The sequence below is a fragment of the Trachurus japonicus genome, chromosome 13, assembly GCF_045865225.1.
Source record: "Trachurus japonicus isolate A0001 chromosome 13, Traja_1.0".
NCBI lineage: Eukaryota > Metazoa > Chordata > Actinopteri > Carangiformes > Carangidae > Trachurus > Trachurus japonicus.
Genome location: NC_140919.1, coordinates 14,064,223 through 14,077,510, shown reverse-complemented (window position 1 = coordinate 14,077,510; position 13,288 = coordinate 14,064,223). Strand labels below are relative to the sequence as shown.

At 39.0% G+C, this 13,288-nt stretch overlaps 2 protein-coding genes across 2 annotated transcripts; one reads left to right on the top strand and one right to left on the bottom strand.

Moving 5' to 3' along the window:
* Window positions 1-774: 774 nt before the first annotated feature.
* Window positions 775-4,111, top strand: LOC146975670 (T-cell surface glycoprotein CD3 delta chain). The gene is made up of 7 exons (XM_085796645.1): window positions 775-1,069; window positions 1,269-1,341; window positions 1,491-1,508; window positions 1,649-1,861; window positions 2,033-2,179; window positions 3,230-3,291; window positions 3,672-4,111. The coding sequence occupies exons 1-7, from the start codon at window positions 899-901 to the stop codon at window positions 3,726-3,728; spliced, it is 741 nt and encodes a 246-aa protein (XP_085652771.1). The 5' UTR covers window positions 775-898; the 3' UTR covers window positions 3,729-4,111.
* A 2,458-nt stretch (window positions 4,112-6,569) lies between these two features.
* LOC146975669 (T-cell surface glycoprotein CD3 epsilon chain-like) lies at window positions 6,570-10,778 on the bottom strand. The gene is made up of 5 exons (XM_085796644.1): window positions 10,697-10,778; window positions 9,939-10,133; window positions 9,693-9,836; window positions 9,342-9,391; window positions 6,570-7,843 (listed from the first exon to the last, which is right to left on the bottom strand). The coding sequence occupies exons 1-5, from the start codon at window positions 10,776-10,778 to the stop codon at window positions 7,784-7,786; spliced, it is 531 nt and encodes a 176-aa protein (XP_085652770.1). The 3' UTR covers window positions 6,570-7,783.
* Window positions 10,779-13,288: the final 2,510 nt, after the last annotated feature.

Below are 13,288 nucleotides of genomic sequence, written 5' to 3'. Positions count from 1 at the left end.
GGAATAATTCAGTTGCAGGTGCAAGAATGAACAATTTATGTGTGTGTTTGTGTGTGCATGTGTGTGTGCCAGGTGTTTGCACTAGGTCACAGGCTGTTGTGGCTTTTCTTCAAACAGGAAGCTGAATTGTTTTGTGGTAGCATCTCTTCTTTTTCTCTTCTTGTCTTTCTCTCTGCAAACCATGAGACTCTAGTCTGTCACACACACACATGCGCACACACACAGCGGGACAAACACTTGTAACATGCAGGGAATTAAAATATTTATCTGAACACACTCGGTTGTGTTCTTGTCTTTGTTTTTACCAGATGGAGCTGCTCCATGCGTCTCACAAGACAAGCAGACACTCAGTGTTAACAAACTGATCGTCAGTCAGTTCAGCTCATATGAAGCTGCTGTAGTGAGTTCATCTCCAACTCTCTTGGTGTTGTCTGCCTTCTCTTGTGATTGCTGTTGTTGCTGTTTTTGGAAAAATCTGACAAAATGAATGACGGCACGTTGGGGAAAATTCCTAACTAGTAAAAGAAAAAAAAAACAGCAAAATAACAAAAGTCAATCTATAGTGAGAGTCAGTCTAATGCTATATTTATAAATCATATAGTGCTGTTGTAGTAACGTGTAATCAGCACCTTACTGAAACTTTAATCAGCAGTTCCACAGTTTTATGTGGCATTGAGAAGTTTACAACGTGTTTTATGAGCTCATCTTGTGTTTTTTCTTCGTCAGATCGTAAGTTGTGAGCTGTCAAATAAAAACCGTGGAGGGGAAAAAAAGTTGCAATATTTCTCTCTGTGAACTGTGGTGGAGCAGATGTACGGAGCAGCGTGAAGTTAAACACACTTAGTGTCTAACATAGGCTGTCGTTTTCTGGAAGACACAGAGACACAGAGTCCTCCAGATGCAACAGAAATCAGCAGAGGCTGTGAGACGGAAAATAAACCAATCACACTCACTTCCTCTGCACACACACACACAGACACACACACACAGAAATTGTGACAATTTGACAAACGGGGACTGGATCTGGACGCTCTTACACCAGAGACACTGCAGCTCTTTTTATTTTGAGGTCAGTATACAGTATTTATTTCAAATTTTTTTGTGAGTGTGGTTATCAGATTGTGTTTGTCTTTTATCGTCACTTATATGTTACACTAAGTGGACTAAAATGGTCGACTTGGAGTGGAAAATGGCGTACTTCCTGCTTTCTGTTGTATTCTCACTTTAAACCGAACAGTGATCTGAAATCTCCCATCTGTCTTCAGCAGAACTCAGAGGAGCCAACGATGAAATATCACTTCATCGTACTGAGCTGTTTGCTGCTGGTTGGGACACTGACAGGTAGGCCTCTGTCAAAAATACTGTTGGTTTTAACAACATAAAACTAGAATGCAGACTGTCCTCGAACATTTATATAAGTTCAATCATGTAATAGTGGTTTCAGATTAATTTCATTTAATGTTTTTTCTTTCTCTCCTTTTCTTCCACAGTGTTTGTCAGTTGTCAAGGTAAGATCACAGCTTTAATGCTCCATTGTTGCTGGCGTAGCATAGTGACTGCATGAGTAAAATTATGTTCAGTTTTGTTTGCAAGAAGCAGTTCGATAATGACCATATATTAAATTTGAATGTTTTTCTTCTCAATACAGATCCGAAACCACCACCAGAGCCAGTGATAAAAGTGATAACAGTATCAGATGGAATTAGGGTGGAATGCCCAAAGGATTATAAAATAGTAAACACTAAAACAGGGGTAAAAGTGCAAAATGTACTGCCATACCTGGATGAAAATGCAGGGGAGTACGAATGCGTCAAAGAAGGCGACGACAATACGAAACTACAAATCTTTGTGAAATTTCGAAGTAAGTTCTGCAGCACACTTGTGTTTTGCATTACATTAGATTTTATGGTGTCTATGTGCATTTCATAAACATTTTACCTGTATTTACACTGTTTATGTTTACAATGTGAGCACAAACTTTCATAACAGTTGTCATACTAAAAAAAAATGTCTGTGTGTGTGTGTTGTGCAGCCTGTGACAACTGCATTGAGCTGGACATTGTTGCCATCATTGGCATAGTGGTCGGAGATGTGGTGGCGACGATCGGGGTAGGATTTGGGGTCTATCTCCTCGCAGCTCATGTTCGCAGTGGTCCACCTCCCAACCCTCGCAAAATAGGTATTCAATCCATCCATCCATCCATCCATGATCAATGAAATTATTTTAGTCTTTTCATGTAAAACTCTCAATTTTCTCTGTTTAAATGAAGTTAGCCTATGTTAGCACTCATCATGTTAAAACCCATGCTGAAGTGGTGCTCCACTTTATATTTAAAGGGGGTAAACACAAAAAAAACAGAAACACCACATCAGCAGAACATCCATAAACACTGACATTGTGTGGATTTACCATAATTTCACTTACATTTACAAATGCACAGTGAATGTGAAGCTACAACAAGCAGCTGATTAGATTAGATTAGTTTGCTTAGTTTAACAGTCTGGAAACAGTGAAACTGTGGAGACCCCAAAAAGCCACACTACATTTTTCTTATTCGTATCTTTTTTGTTTCTTTCGCAATTAGTTTGACTTGCCCTTGAAATACTGTTTACGTCCTATCTGAACAGCTTTGCATGCTGGATCCAGGCAAACCTATATAACCTGTGAATTTACTCTCAAAGTTTCTGCAGATACAACAGAAAGCAGCATTGATCAGACGCTTAACATTGTGCCTTTAATCTCTCAAAACAATGACTACGAGTAATATATAAAGTATAATCACGGCAATGGATCCAGCCATGTTATGGCAGTATATTGTCCATGCAGATCAATACATCCAGACCTCTGTGAATTGAGAGAATGTGTAATATACTGTGAAGTTACAAAGAATATTGTGCGGGTCTGTGGAAGGCAAAACATACCGCAGGCGCAAGGTAATGCAAATATTATTCCAACGGAGCACAAAAAGTACCAGATAGCAGAATTTGTCTGCAGAAAATCTAGTTTATTAATCAATATTTTATTATCTGTAAAAAATAGAAGCAGATTTTGTTCATTCTTTAGCTGCTGCACAATTTTACCTTTGTCGGTGAGGGCAAATTCTTTAGTAAACATCCTGCGACCACATATGAAAAATAGAACTAGTTGTAAGTGCAATAGTGGTAATCAGTTTAGCCTTTGCCGCATGATGCTTGCTATTGTATTAATTATCAAATCATCTATCCTCAGCTTCTGATAGACGGCAGCTTGTTCCATCTGAAGTGGGAGGATCTTCCGATGCTCATTACCAGGTAAGGTGACATGTGGCGGCCGTGTCTTATTGTCACATTTAAAGAAAAGTCTGCAACACCAAAAGAGCTCTGATGCAAAACTGTATTAAAACTACGAAACGTTTCGAGCACCACCGGCTCTTCCTCAGTTGTTAGATATGTCGTGCTCGAAACGTCATGTAGATTTAATACATTTTTGCATCGAAGCTCTTTTGGTGTTGCAGACTTTTCTTTACCCTCATGTCAATTTTTTCTTGGTCCAGCACACACCCAACATTGGGCAACTAGGATGTGCGTGCTGTTTTTTACTTCTATTATTGTCACATTTAACAGTGACATCAAGTTTTTATACGTACATACATTTTATGTATTGCTCTAATATTAAATCTTTTCTATCTCAGCCACTGAGGCACGAACGGAAAGACGAGTATGATGTCATCAAGAACAAACGCCGCTGAAACAAGAGGAGATGAAATGCTTTTTTTTCTGCTTTTTCTGCGCACGCCCATGATCGGTGATGTTCAACTTCCGTGTAATTTCCTGTGCATGAAACTGTGTTCACATCCGAGCTTTACCCTCCTATCGTTATCTTGCCTGTAAAATGAAGCTGTTATAAACCACCTAACCACAATGAACCATTTGTTAGAGTTATTTTTGAATACAGTATTGCAATTGAATCAACCGCTGTGGTATTTCCAATAGATCACGTATGTTTAACTCTTCTTATATACTTGTATATACTTAATACGCCGTATGTAGGGTTGCTACTACAGCCACCTCACGTATTGCAATGTTTATTCAGACTAAATTGACATTACTATGCTGCAAAATTAAAAAGTTGAACAAAGTTTTGCTGTCTCGTCTAGTATCTTACACTGACTACATTTCAGATGGGAGACATATGGATGCAACAACATTTGCATTTCACTCAGTTACTCAGTGACTATTTGGACTGGATCAACCAAACCTTAAAATAATAAACTCACATCAGTCTGATGATTACCTGTACCATTTAACGGTACTTTCATATTACATATCAGTCATGATATCTGTTTGAATGTAAGACCCCCACCTTAATAATATTATGACAATGTCCTATTTACTCTAATATTAATGTTAGGTACAGCAACTGAAGAAGACCAACCGGTCAAAACGTTGTGTGCAATAAAGAAATCACTTGGTAGCTATCAGTGTGCAGGCATACCCCCTCTCTTTTTTTTCTATGGCATTTTTCTATCGCCATGCACCTCAAGAAACTGTGATGTGCATAGAAAAACCTCTTGCTTTCTCAATATATTAATGTCAACCAATGTTAACCACCGTGCTCACTGAAACAAGAAGCAACATTTAAAGGTCCGGTAAAATAGCAGGGTAAAACCGTGATATATATATAGCGTTCAGATTCTAGTTTGCGGTGCTCATTCACTCGCTCGCACTCACACCTCCCGTCGGCAAAGTGACGGTGGCCTCCAAGGACAAAAAAACTTGTTTACCATGACTGGGATGACGGGGAGCATTTCAGGAGCGTGGAGTGATGAGGTGAAGATCTAGACCATTTTAAGATATGTCTGCAGTTTCCTCCCTCCTTCTTTGTTGGTTTATTTTTTATGCATGCGAAACCCGCGAAACATGCTCTCTGGCTGGCTGGCAAGACCCTTGCTATAAAAGAATAATTATAAGGCTATGAAAACGTAACAAATTATATTTTATAGCGATTATACACTTATACAAATATATTCATGGGTAGTATATTCAGATTTTGCCAATAAACCTTGACAGTTATTGCACACTGAACCTTCAAATGTTGCAATCGTCCCCATGGACTGGACTAATTATTGTGAATGACACGTAATATTAAATCATTTTTAAATGTCATGGAGGATCAGCAGACAGGTGTAACTTTAATGTATAAAAGTTTGTGCGAAATGCAAACAGTGTTGACCTCTATTGTGCGACTTAGACTTTTACTTGTAATGGAGCTCTTTTACTTGAATAAAAAGAAATGCACAGAAAGAAAGCAGCTACAATTACACAACAAGGCTGGAGGGAAAGATTAGAAAGAAATAATAGTTTAAAAATAGCAACAAAGATGAAGGGAAGTCAATGGAGAAGAGGAGGTGGTGAGAGACCCCAGGCGCCCCCCCTTCTCTCCCCACCCCCCACCCACGTCAGATAATCTAATAACTTCAATTGTTTGATCACTGCTCGGAGTCGTTCTCCTTCCTCTTGACTCGGCTGTGACAAACTGCAGTTTTGTGCCGGCGCCGAAGAAGAGAAAACAGATGAAACACCGGAGCTTAGACAGCTCGGCTCAGAAACACAACCCTGATCAACCCACGCACACACACGCACACACACACACACTTAGACATATACACAACCAACCTCTGACTCAAATGCATGTGCGTACACCTTCATGGATTCACACAAAGTCATGCACACACACACACACGACCACACGCACTCGGGAGACAGATGTAGGTCTCTATGTGGGAGCGGTTTGACTTAAGACACTCACTCGGATATATGAGCACATCGTCAGCATCGTTTACAACCTTCCTTCTCTTCCTCTTTACCTCTGTGTGTTTCTTTGTCGCACAAACACAGAGCAGATGCAGATGAAGATAACTGAGCACTAAGTGTGGGAGTGTTTCCACTAAACTCTGACTTATGTATTGTACAGTATCATTTATCAATCATTACCAGTCAGCATGAAGAAGAAATACCGTAACGTCTAGCTATCTATCAGTGCAGCTGTGCTCAGTGGGAAAACAAAAAACACATTAGGCCGAAAACATGACACAACATTTCCATTGTGTCAAACTGTATTGAAATGTGTGTGTAAGCATTGTGAAATGTTTCAGATATGTCAGATATTTCCACATTATTCATACAAATGAGGCCAGACTGATGAAGGTGTTTGGAGACTATTGATGGTAACTGTGAGCTTGTGGGTGCTATACCGATATGAGCTGCGGCTTTCAGGCCTCGCCATGAACTGATACTCAACATCTCAGTATGGTTTCCAACTGTGCAGCAGAGAGAAGTAAGAAAGGACATGAATGTTGACTGTGTTTTATTTATTAGTGACACATCTTGTGCCTGTTGAATTAAAAAACAAACACAAGCACAGCTGATTAAAATGAAAAGGCAAAATAAATTTGCATAGAAAGTTACATTTTTACAGTGTAATAATTCAGAACAGGTGTTTCTGTTATTTCTTCTACATCCATTGGTATTGGTTACACACAGAGTAACAAAAACACCTGCAACACAGTACAGTTCAACAGCCACAAAGGAGAAGCAACATATGTTTACGGTAAATCGATTTTCAGCGCATGAATACAGCATTTATTGCAGGACTTTTAGACCAGACTGCATTGGTTTCAATTAGGTGTTCCTAATAAAATGCTACCTATGTGTACATGTACAGAAAACACATTTCTCTCCATTCAAAATGACAATACAAGTTCTGTTTTTTGCAGCCAATGTCTTATATTAAAGGGTCAGTACGCACAAAGCACAAGAAAAAAAACTATACCTCTAATAATCTATACACTACATGATAAGTACACAAAAACAAATCATAGCAGGTGTATTGGTTTGCATTAGACTGTACAGCTGAATCTAATAAAGTGAAAATTGAGTGTATATGAAAAAAACACCTGTCTCTGAGGTTTCTGCCTCCACTCCAATACAACAGACACAAAAAGAAATGAGAGTTGCTCACAGCATTCAAAGATTAAACTCAAATCAATCCACCGCAGTAGTTCTCATCCGTTTCTGACATGATCTGATGGACTCGAGCACCGCTGCTCTTGGAGAGCTATAGATGTGATGGCCGTAAGGAATCGCTCAGTATAGGCACATTGATCCTGGAGCTGCCGATGCTTGACGACACTACTCTAACTTCACATTTCAGTAGCTCGTGTCGTGTTTTGGTTGTTTACTAGTTTTCATGCTCTCTCTATTGTGGCTATTCATGTCGTTTTATTACAACTTTGTCAGACTATGATGTTTAATTGCTGCAATAAATACTCTGGAAATTGCATTATTCTGTGACGATATTCAGTATTCTATACTATATTATATAATCATGAGCTACACAGTCTTTCCACAAACGCCCCACTAACTGCAGATGTGTTTCAGTTTTGGAACCCACTGATTTACAGGAACATATAAATAACTTGAATTACAGAGCACAGTCGTTGGGTAGTTTTCAATGTAAGTTTTAAATACTCTGAACAAACTAGTTTCCTTTCATCTCTGTCCTACTGTGGTGGTGGCAGAATACCTGGATAGCTAAAACATAAACTTCCTCACCTGGCGAGTTAGTACCAGGACAAAGTATAAAAATGTATCACATTTTTGTCATTTTTACTCTTCAAATCCATACATACAAACAAAAGCCAGTGTTTGCACGCTCCAGCACGGAGCATTGTGTGTCCTCTTGTGTGGCTTTTGTGAAAGTTTGTCTTGTCTTGTCAGTGGTGCAGTCAGCTGACTGATACCTCTATCCTGTCCTTTTCACCTTCGAGTAGGTGTCGTTGGCACGAGTGTTAGGATTCAGACTCTGCCAAAACACAACATACACAGTTTTAGCTCAATCATAGAGTCGCATAATTTATGCAAAAAACATTATATTTATATAGAAAGCACTAAACAAAGAGGAGGAGGGATGGTGCATGAGCCAGGGAGGATCCTATGAAGTAAAGCGGTCTGGATTGTGTACGATAAATTTTAGTTTAGTTAGTTTAGTCTGGTGGGGGGCCGATGTTGTTTGATATTGGCCTCGACGGAGGTCTGTGTTCTCCAAGTGTCAGTGTAGCAGCTGTTAATCTGGCCCTCTGCGTTGTATTTCAGTACAGACTGCCGTAAGTGGGGTTCGAACCCTAGTTTCCTGCAAGGCGGGCGACGATGCAAACCATTTTGAGAGATCAATGACTGCTTGGCAGTCAGGTTTGCACATCCTTTATGGGTGAGTGAGTGCACCCGGACCCTCAGTTACATCAGGAAGCAGATTTTCAATGATGTTCACTATATAAACTATTATATAAAGATAAAATTGTGTTACTCACAATAAGCAATTTTTTTACAGCACATTTGGAGTCAGTGCTAATTGTTAGCTGTAATTGGCTCCAAGGGCTTAGCTACACTCTTGCCTACACTATTTCCTTGCAGGCACATGATTTGATTTGACTTATTGGTTTTACACTTTATATTTGTAACAGGCTCAAACAACCAATACGCAGCAGGTCAATCACTAAGTAACAGTTATAGGCAGCACTTTTTTTTTTATACATTTGGACTTAGCCAGGCTAGCAGCTTCCTCTCTCAACACTGTGCATCACTAAGCTAGCCAACTCATCAAACTCAGCAAGAAATTATGTAAATGAGATGCACCTTTTCTCATCTTAACTCTATAAAATGAAACTAAAAAAATTCCACTAATGCAGTAAAAAAAGTTATATACACCACTATGTTTAATAAAGTACAAGCTAGCAAATTGTTGACCGTTTATGCATGCAACTAAAACCTCTTGTGCACCTAATGTCTTCTCTTTATTTTACAAGTTTCTGCAGATATGACCACACATGGAGCACATATTGTGTCCAAGAGGGATGTGGCGCAACTCCTTCGTAGAGGTAAGTTGTTTTAATTTGTTTTATTATCACTATTATTATTTTGGATGATAATTTAGCCTAACTTTTCTAAGAATGTGCCAAACCTCGGTGTAATTGATACTCATTTTGCGTTATTGTTTGGGTTTTGAATGTACATTTCAGCACATGAACATGTCCAAGACGGAGGGTAAATAAACCACATCTTGTTGGTGGTTGAGAATAAGAGAATGATTTGTGAACTTTAAAAGATGTGGTCTTTGGATGCATTTTGTGTGAGCGCAATGAAATGTAATCTACACTTGTGTACACATTGAATACAGATACTTTTTTATAAGTGACTATGGATTAGAGAAGCGTCTGAAAACAAAACATGTACAAAGCAAAAAATGCAGGAAGAAAAATGTCCTTGTTGCAAAATATCATTCTGATATAGTCTACAATACCTACCTCATAGGTTTGTGAAGTCGTTGGACCCTGGCCCCCTGGACGAGCAGGTACTGGAAGACAATAAAAGAAATAATGTGACCAAGCATTTGTGAGTATTTACCTAAAGCAATGTGTCATTGTGCATGCAGGAAAATTATATTGGAGTTTTATTTTATCATACGTCTTTAGATGAATTTTTTCATTGTCAAGGAGAAAGAGTTTATACTTCAAAATAGCTGTAATAGATTTGCTTAGGCTGCATTAGCTGCATGTGTGGATGTAAAATCTTAAAACATGCGTAATACACTACACAGGGTAACTTTCCACTACATAAAGATATACAATCTCAGGTGTTTTGGGGGTATTTTCTACCTCTGGGAGCGGGCACAGATGCCTCTGGGTTTTTGTTCTGGGCTAAAGTGTAGATCAGCATCATCACACATAACGTAGCGACCACGTCCGCAGCAAGGGCCAGCCCAATCACATATGAGTCCAGCTCATAACAATTTTCACAAACTGGAGAACAAAGAACAACATTTGAAGGTGAGTGTTAGCTTGGTGAGGAGAAGTGAATCAGATGGCTCATCATGAGGAATCAAAAAGGTTTTTTTTACTCACCCTTTCCTCTCACGTAGAAGTAATATTTTACAGTGGTGTCATAATTACAGTGGTATAAGCCTTTGTTATCACTATTATACTCTTGCTCAAGCTGTGACACATTGTCTGTGATGTTTTCTATCTTTTTATCATTCTTGTACCAGTCTTTAGTTGCTGTTGGACAGGTCATTGTGAATTTTGTCCTCCAGAATTCAACTGAAAAAAGAGAAAAACAAATTGAGAGATATGTATTGTTGAGTTTTGTCTGTCACTTTGTCACCAATCACCTTCCTGATTCTGTCTCAGAGGGACAAACAATCTGACAGCTGAGGTGGGCTCATGAAGCTCAACTCTTAAACCCTTAGATGTATATATGTACTGTATGTCTGAATGTGATCATTGCCCAGTGTCTAACTGCGTATTAAACCATGCGTATTTCAGACATTTCAATGTATCATGTAGCAGCCAATAATAAATGACAAAAAATACAAATGCTGATCAAACTAAGATACATTCACACAACTCAGCGTATGAAGACATTGTAAGAAAAGAAGAACCGTTCAGTGGTAAATTAGGCCTATATCTTTTCAACACAGCAGTTAAGGCGCATAGATGAAATACAGGAAGTTGGAGGGGTTTCCTTGAGAAAGCATATTTTCTTTAACATCAAAATATCAATTCGTCCTGGGTTCTAAGTTCAGACAAATGTACTGAAACTTTACAACATAGAAATGTGACAAAGAAACCAATAAATAACCACAGTGCAGTTAGATATTTACCTTTGCCTTTGGGTTTATCCCCCTGAGCTTTCACAGCGGCTACGAGCAGGAGGACGATGGCGAACACAGCCTGAGTGCCCATGTTGTTCTTTGCCTGAAGACGACCTCCGTTGATCTGCTGCGTTTCTAAATCTTATTTTTCTATCTTATAAATCTGATTTGTAAAATGTCTTCTCCGTAGGATACAAAACACATCGAGACGCCTGCTCAGTAAGACCGAAAGAGTAAACCATGTAGACCTGATGCTTCTCTCTATCTGTCCCTCCCTCTCTCTCTCTCTCACACACATACACACACACACACACACACACACACACACACACACACACACAGGAAGTATTTTTTTCTCAAGACAAATTCACAGTTAAACCTCAAAATGGGGTAAAGCCGAAAAAGTATGTGTATGGTACATACTCTCTTTTTTTCTTAATTCTGCTGTTTTTTAGAAATTGATTCCTGATTGATTCCTGGTCAGAAAGAGAAGCTACACCTGCAGTGTCGATCAGATATTTGTGCTGAATTGATCATGTTACAGTGACAAACTCTTCTTTTTTTTTTTTTTTTTTTAGCACAGAGTACTTCACAGTTTATATCTGACATCCAAACCCAAACACAATCATGAGAAATGTATCACTACTGTTTGTGAGGTTGCTTTTTCATATTTTTCTTTATTGTAAGAAAAACTTCTTTCTGCATGAATTGTGCAACCTTGTTATCTAAGAAAAGAATAAGAAATGCAATATTGCATTCCCCCCCCCCATTCTCCCTGCACACAATTAAACAAAACATTTCCACTACTGCTATAAAAAAACGTTTATATTCACTATTCGTTTGTCAAGGAGAGCTACGAATTGAAATACGACAGCCTTGTCTAATCAATGTGTTCTTCAATACACCTAGAGAGGAACGTCTTTATAGCCTGAACCAATCCTGACAGTCTACAACACATGTGTCCAGATGTCCATCATTGCTTGGACACCACATTTGACGAACAGAAGAGTTCCTGTGTGGGACTGAGGATTGGAAGGTGAGGCAATTTTGGACTATTGATATCAATTTGACCTGCACATACTGAAAAAGCCAGAGCAGGAAATAAACTCCACCTCTAGTTTGTACGTGTGGTCTTTGATGATAATTGTTTTTCTCAAAAACGCAAACCCACTCTGATAGACTAGTCTTTATAGATTAGTCATAAGACATTAATAAAAATAAAAGAAAAGCTTTGTATTTCCAGTTTCTGTAAAACCTCTTTGGCTGTTGCGTCATTGATTAAGATGTTATCTGCCCTCTCTGTCTCTCCCCCCACTCATTTCCGGCTCTGTCAGCTCTCTAATAACGGCGGAGAAATAATAAAGTTGTTGCTAAAGTGTCAAGAGGTCCTCACTTCTGAACGCTGGGCATCTATAATTATGATCGTGAATGTTGAACAAAGGGCTGAGTCTGCAGGTGTAAGTGTTAATATGCTGATAAGAAATTTGGTTTGATAAGAAAATTGGTTTTTAGTGAAGCTGCTCCATAGCTGCTCTCCAGGAGGTCAGAGGTCAAACAGTCCACTGGAGGCGTCAATGAGGAGCTCATCAAATAAGGGCCGGGTGTCACGCCAATGGAGGGGGATGAGGTCTACAACCTGGCAACCAAAAGCTTTACCTTACACATGGAAAGACTCCAAAAATTGGTTAAAGGAGAATTCTGGCCATTTTTGACCCCTAAATCGTTTTTCCTGATGGTCACCCAGTGTTTGGGGGAGCAAAAAACGTGACTAAAATTGATGCAGGCAAACCGTCGCTTTAGCAAATAGCACTTTAATTAGCGCTGTAGCACTTTATAACTGTTCTGTAATCTCTTTGTCCCCTTAATACTTTTTCTGCCAATTAATATACGTAGCCTATGTTGTTCATGCCATGTTTGTGTAAGATGTCATGGTGTTATCATGATGCATTGTCTATTGTCGTAGTCCTGCCTCTTGTGCTTTTATCTTCATTGTTTTTATGTTTAACATCAACCTGCCAATGGGACTGAGGATGGAAATTAGCCACTTGGCTACAATCCCACATAAAAAAATAAATAACTCTGAAATCTGAAATCTGGCGCTAGGGATAGCGACAACGTTAAACCATGGGGGCAATTCTTTCAACCACAGCAAACACTCAAAAAACAATATCTATGGTGCATGACTGGAATCCTTACTCATATAGTGTACAGTATAAACTCATATTAACAGTATAAACTTTGTGTTTTTGCATAATGCATAATCACTCACCTCAGATAATGGATGTATTATATTATCAGATCCATGCCTCAGACAGCCAAACTTTGAAACTTCCTGGAAAGACATTACTATCCGATCACAGAGCGCCTGCTCTCCCCGCCATGGAAACAAACACTTTTTCCTTGTTGTGGTGATTTCTTTACAAAAATAAATGGTCGAGCAGTGCAGTGGTAATGTCCGTAATATCTCTGACCATTTATTTTTGTAAAGAAATCATCACAACAAGGCGGGGAGAGCAGGCGCTCTGCGATTGGATAGTAATGTCTTTCCAGGATGTTTCAGAGTTCGGCTGTCTGAGGTGAGTGACTACATGCAAAAACACA

Excerpts from the sequence above, each read along its gene's own strand:
- LOC146975670 (XM_085796645.1), top strand. The coding sequence starts at position 899 with ATGCAACAGAAATCAGCAGAGGCTGTGAGACGGAAAATAAACCAATCA. Across the intron at positions 1,862-2,032 it reads AATCTTTGTGAAATTTCGAA|CCTGTGACAACTGCATTGAG; the intron begins GTAAGTTCTGCA and ends TGTGTTGTGCAG. Across the intron at positions 3,292-3,671 it reads CTTCCGATGCTCATTACCAG|CCACTGAGGCACGAACGGAA; the intron begins GTAAGGTGACAT and ends TTTCTATCTCAG.
- LOC146975669 (XM_085796644.1), bottom strand. The coding sequence starts at position 10,778 with ATGGGCACTCAGGCTGTGTTCGCCATCGTCCTCCTGCTCGTAGCCGCT. Across the intron at positions 10,134-10,696 it reads GGATAAACCCAAAGGCAAAG|TTGAATTCTGGAGGACAAAA; the intron begins GTAAATATCTAA and ends CTCTTTTTTCAG. Across the intron at positions 7,844-9,341 it reads CGACTTCACAAACCTATGAG|AGTCTGAATCCTAACACTCG; the intron begins GTAGGTATTGTA and ends GTGTTTTGGCAG.